The following is a 6121-nucleotide window of genomic DNA, read 5'->3' as shown; positions in this document are numbered from 1 at the left end:
TTTGAGCGCTTTGACCGGGAGGATGATCTCATCATTGAGTTTGACAACATGTTCTCCAGTGCTAGTAAGATACAGGGGCTCAGCTGGGTTTTATCTCTTGATTCTTATACCCTTCTCTAGGGTAAGCCAAGCAGTGAACCAAAGCAGCTATCAATCTGAAACAGACAGCACTTCTTTTCCTATGCCGACTTCCTGGGGCAAAGGATATCTGACTCCATCTCTCTCAATAATTGTACACTTAGAAGAAAGAAATATGAGAGGCTGCTCTTGTTCTCTCCACCTCAGTAAACAGGCAGCCATTTTAGAGCCTGGACAACTTGATGATTTGCTTGAAATTTTAAAAAATGGGAGACCAAAGCTGACTGCATCAGGCATCCATGTGCACGCTACAGTGACAGGGCAATCAATAATCCTTAAATCTGTAACACTGGATCTTGAGAGTTTGGATGGACACCTTTGAGCTTGGCATTGGGGAGTAGATTTGAGCACATTCACTCTGTTCATCAAGGATGCATCTTTTCGGAGGAGAGAGTGAATCTCTTCCCTCCTCTCCCATCAACGTCAAAGTGCCGCCCTAGCATCAAGTTCTTAAAATCAAGCTGCTGTCTCGAGAAGGCAGGTCTTGACCCCAAATCACAAGCATGATGTAGCAGAAAACACTGAACTGTTTTGGTCTGTTGTCTTGGCCAAATAGTCTCTTACCTCTTTGAGCCTCAGTTTGTCACCTGTAAATGAAAAGTTTGAAAAGAAAAAAAAAATGGGTTGGATTACGTAATTTTCAAGATACCGTCTATTCTGTGAATTTCTTTGCAATTTTTGCGATTTCCATCATTCTTCCTTACGTTGAGCCTCTGTCCATTCAACAAATTGAACAAATGAGGAGTACCTACTGTGTCCTAGGTACCAGGAATATAGAAGTAAAAAAAGGAAACAATTTTTTTCTCTCATAAGAGCTTATGATCTATTAGGAATTATAAATACGCAGGCACTACATTGTAGTGTGGTAAGCAAGCACAAAGTTAAAGGTTATTAAGCCAATCCGTAGAATCAGAGGAAGTGACATCTAAACCAACAACAAAGAACAGGTGAAGAAGAGAGGAGTCTCCAAAGTGGAACAGCATGTTTCTTGAGGAGCCTAGAAGCATCACTGTGGCTATAGTGTGGAAATGGATTGGGAGAAGGTACTATTTAGGAGGCTGTTGCAGTATCCAGGTGAGAGATGATGGCATAAGCTATGGTAGTATCAGTGATTGTAAATGAGGTGTGGGAATGAGGGAGAAAGGACAAAGCTCAGGTTTCCGTGTGAGGAAGTAAGTCCCAGGAGACATGGTTCTGCTTAAACAACCATGGAAGAAATTTCTTTTTCGGCACTGACCCCTTTGCATATTGTCCTTGCAGCAGACATCCCCCCATCCCCAGGAAATATCCCTACCACCCACCCACTGATGGTACGCCATGCAGATCATAGTTCCCTGACGCTGGGCAGTGGCTCCTCTACAACACGTCTAACCCAGGGAATCGGGCGCAGTCAGAGGACCCTAAGGCAGCTGACAGCCAATACAGGCCACACCATTCATGTTCACTACCCTGGGAATCGCCAGCCCAACCCTCCCCTCATACTCCAGAGGTGAGTTAAAAAGATTATTGGTCTCACTAGGCTTCAGCATTGTCTTGAACTGGGGGAAGCAGTCCATTACTTAACACTTTTGTCATACACACAAATAAAATATTTATCCCATTTCTTTGTGGACTATACATGCAACCTTTCGGGGACTACCAAATTATATAACATGTTCTTTTGCTTAAGTGCTCTACGTATATATTCAGCCATCATTAAGCAACTCATGTCAAGCGCTTAACACTTTAGATATAAACAGGACAGGATCCATGCCCTAGGGCTTAGAAGTTAGTGGGAGAAGTAATTTTAGAAGTGAAAGGGATATAGGTGTCACAGTGGTCAGAGTACAAACTACAGTGGGTGTACAAGAGAGGTATTATACCCTAACACAGTACCTGGCATTATTAGCGACACTCACTCTGTGCCAGGAACTGTGGAATAATATGCAACCTGAGCCCAAATAAAGTTTACAAACTGATGGAGAAGTAAAAAAAAAAAAAATAATAAGACCTATATGTAATATGATCAGTCCATGATAGTGTCATGCATTTCATAGAGGATGCAAAAGGGATCTCATAGTAACAGGTTGCAGGGCCCCTGTGGATGTACAGTGACCATGGCACCCCCACCATCAATCACCCTACAGGTTACTTGGTCCCTCTGCTGCTGCTGACATCCTTCAGCTGAGCAGCAGCCTTCCCTTACAAAGCCGGGGCCGGGCCCGCCTCCTAGTGGGCAACGATGACGTCCACATTATTGCCCGATCTGACGATGAACTGCTGGATGACTTTTTCCATGACCAGAGCACAGCTACCAGCCAAGCAGGCAAGTTTGTGTGGTGAAAGGGAGGATACAGTTTGTCAGGTTCTACTTTTTCCCTGATGAAGGAAAGCAGAACAGTATCTGCCCTTTCTGGAGAAACCTTATTTTATAATAGAAACCAGAATCACTCAATTGACTTAGCCAGAGGCAACAGAAACCTTATTATCTCTGGGTACCTGTGATATACCAAACCTCGTGATAGACATTGGGTCCTGTTAGGGAAATAATGCATTGTTTGGGTCGGTTGACACATGACAAGGTCAAGAGCCTCACTCTCCTTTGTTCCCCTACAGGGACCCTGTCCAGCATCCCTACAGCCCTGACCCGCTGGACAGAGGAGTGCAAAGTTCTCGATGCTGAGAGTATGCACGACTGTGTTTCAGGTGTGTGGCAGCTTGGTTATCAGGGCGGTAGTCAGCCCTCCAGTGCTGGGATGAGTATATGGAAAGTTATTTCCCTGGTTCTCTGTGGCCATGAGTTCTGCCTCTTGGGTTCGTCCCCCACCTCCCTTGAGCAGCCTCTGATCATTCCTTCTTTGATCCAGTTGTTAAAGTACCCATTGTCAATCACCTGGAATTCCTGAGGGATGAGGAGCTGGAAGAAAGGCGGGAGAAACGCAGGAAACAACTGGCTGAGGAAGAAGCAAAAATAACTGACAAAGGCAAAGAAGATAAGGAGAACAGGGATCAGAGTGCACAGGTGATTCCCAAGGGCTGGGAGGGTTTGTCTTTGGCTATGTCTGCTGTAACTTTCAAATGGTTTTGGCATACACGTGGCACCAATCCTCGGATGTTCACAGTGAACCTGAGAAATGATCCATTCCAAATTTGCTGTACACTCACATGATTTTAGGGGAAAGAATTCAAACTCAGGGGGGAAATCATTTCTCCATTGTCTCAATGGGAAAAACTAGAACCAGAACCAGAGCGGCTTCTGACTCACTAGTCACACTTGTAGTCAGTGCCTTCAGAGACTGCAACTAAACAAGAATGACCTTGACTAAGCCCATGCTCTTGGTTCAATTCCATTTCTTTCGGTGGATTGTTTTATGTGGCGGGGAACCTTACCAAGATAACCCCATTTATTCACCTGAGTAAGTTATGTTTATGCTTCAGATCAAAGAAAATGTTCCCACCCTGAACCCCCCATCACCACATTTTCTAGGGCTCAAAATCTCTACCATGATTTTGGTTTAGAAAGAAGCTACCTAGCTTTTTCTGAAACTTCTGAGATCTCAAACAGTATAGCTTTGAGATATATGAAATAAAAGCTAATAGAAATACAAAGAAATTAAAAGACTTTAGTGAAAGAATTTAATTATATCCCACTTAGCAGTTAGGGTATCCAATATTTTAAAAATAAGGATGTTGAAATGTTCAGCTATGTTAATAAACTTGATCTAACAAATATCTTTGTATAGAACTTTTACCTAATGAACAATAACACATGAAAAGTGATATAAAATGAACAAGCCTGGCATGTGATTGAAAAAGCTAGAGTAGACAAAATGAGCCCAAGGAAGGGAAACTATAGATAAACCTTTAAGAAAGAAATTCTTGCTGGTCTCACGATTGTGTTCAGGTCATGTCCCATGCCCAGCTCTGAAGTGGTTTTTATTATCCTTTCCTCTCATTGTTCAGTCAGCCCCCTGGCAGTTTCCTCCTTGTCCCCAAGCCATCCTTGAATGCAAGTATATATGAGAGAAACTGGAGATGATATTTGCACACTAAACTGCATCTCCCATCCAGGTCATAGAACTCCTAGATGGCATATGTGGGGGATGGCAATGATTACAGTTGGCCTCTCTTTTAGGTGCTTGCAAAGCCCCACATTGGTCTGTTCCTTCTCTTTGCAGTGTACTGCTTCTAAGACAAATGACTCCACTGAACAGAACCTCTCAGGTAACTCTCTCTCCTTTTTCCCCTTCTTGCTAATTGGTTGATTTTTTTCTCCTGACCCTTCGGAGTAGCTGGCCCAAGTGGGCTGAAGATGAACACTGGTGCTCCGTGGGATGAGGTAGTAGATTGTATAGTTTTAGGGTCATACCCCGTCTTGGAGATAACTATACAGTCTACTGTCTTTCCCACGGTAGTACATTGCCCGCCGACGTGCTCTGCTCAGCTGCTTGTTCTGATTATGCTGTGCTGCCTTCTGGCATGTGTAGTGAGGCTGTATGTCCTGTCCCCTTTGGTATCTAACATTGCATGGTGGTGCTTCATGAGAACACTTGATGACAGTGGTTCCCAAATGCCAGTCTTCTGTGGAAATGAACAAAATAAGGGAGGTTTAATGAGTTTTTCAGAAATCTGAATTTATTTGACTTAAAGGACTTTTTTATAGAGATCATGTCCTTCCTAGTTCTTTGGTATCAATTTTTTTTTTTTTTAGTGATATTGATACGATTTTTTTTCTTGCTTGGCTAAATTAAAAGTTGGTAACCCTATGTTAGTAGTCTCTTTTTACTTTTTACTTTCTATATAAATTTTATTGGTCTATAGAATCTAAAAGTCTAGAAACATTATCTTAAGCAATCTGCTTAATGTCAGTAGTCATTTTGTGATTTCAATAACTGCTCCATGTGGTATTATATGTCTCCCCCACCTCACCCCGCCTATTTCCTCAGAACATTCCTTCTGCTTCCCTATACCTTCTGTCTCCTTTGGCACTTGAGTTGGGAAATGATTGTACCAAAGTCTGCACAATATTTTTTAAAGCAGTGAAAGAGGGTAGGTGTCCTGGTGCCCTTAATCTAGCAAGAGGTCTTTGAAAGTGTCTGTCATCAGGTAAAATGGCCTCTTGCCTGCTGCCCTTGCCAGAGGATTTTGCTCATGCCAGGGTGAGGTAGTAAGTTGTATTGTTGTGGGGTAGGGATTTTAAGCCCCAATTAGAAGATAACTATACAACTTACTACTTTCCCTGGTGTGTGGCATATTCAAACAATCTTGGCACATTTGCTTCCATCAGACACAATTGTAGATGTTCCTTAAATAATCAGGACTGGAAGAAAAGGGAGGTTGAAGGGGACAGGTGATACTTAGGGTGAGGCATATAACATTATAAAGTGACCTAAACTCTTCCTCTTCTTCCTGGGGTGCAGAAAAGATAATTTTTAGGGTCTACAAAGAGATCTCCAATTCTTAGGACTAAGAGAAGCACTATGCTTTAGCCCTTATTCTGGGTATACCAGACAAGCCACAAGCTGTTCCTAGGAGCAGTTGATGGTGGGTGGGGAATCATACATCACTGGTTGGGTGGGATACTTATCAAGCCACATGTGCTGATTGAGTGGCTCCCTAAGTCCTTGGCTGATTGCCCCTTAACACACCCATTGTCATTCTTTCCGAGAAAGATGGGACTCCAATGCCTGACAGCTACCCAACAACCCCATCTTCAACTGATGCAGCTACATCTGAGTCCAAGGAGACCCTTGTCACTCTGCAGTCCTCACAACAGCAACCAACACTCCCACCCCCATCAGCCTTGGGAGAGATTTCTCAAGAGCTGCGGTCCCCAGCTGGAGAAGGGGGGAGCTCTACACAGCTATTGATGCCTGTGGAGCCAGAGGAATTGGGTCCCACAAGGCCAAGTGGAGAAACAGAAACAACTCAGATGGAGTTATCTCCAGCTCCCACTATAAGTGAGTAGAGTTTCAAGGTTTTGGGGGGAGGGAGTAGAACAGGA

At 43.5% G+C, this 6121-nt stretch overlaps 1 protein-coding gene across 1 annotated transcript in view; it reads left to right on the top strand.

Annotated features, from left to right (window-relative positions):
* The window catches only part of HUWE1 (HECT, UBA and WWE domain containing E3 ubiquitin protein ligase 1), a 162401-nt gene that overhangs the window by 138337 nt on the left and 17943 nt on the right, over positions 1–6121 (top strand). Inside the window, exons 53-59 of the mRNA XM_039851453.1 lie at positions 7–64; positions 1399–1627; positions 2265–2443; positions 2734–2823; positions 2985–3139; positions 4296–4341; positions 5790–6077. Of these exons, the coding sequence (XP_039707387.1) occupies positions 7–64; positions 1399–1627; positions 2265–2443; positions 2734–2823; positions 2985–3139; positions 4296–4341; positions 5790–6077 (1045 nt within the window). The remainder of the gene's footprint in view (positions 1–6; positions 65–1398; positions 1628–2264; positions 2444–2733; positions 2824–2984; positions 3140–4295; positions 4342–5789; positions 6078–6121) is intronic.

This window comes from Pteropus medius, unplaced genomic scaffold (assembly GCF_902729225.1).
Source record: "Pteropus medius unplaced genomic scaffold, Ma_sr-lr_union100, whole genome shotgun sequence".
Classification (NCBI taxonomy): Eukaryota; Metazoa; Chordata; class Mammalia; order Chiroptera; family Pteropodidae; genus Pteropus; species Pteropus medius.
The sequence above is the reverse complement of the archived record's forward strand: the minus strand, read 5'-3'. Positions and strand labels throughout refer to the sequence as shown.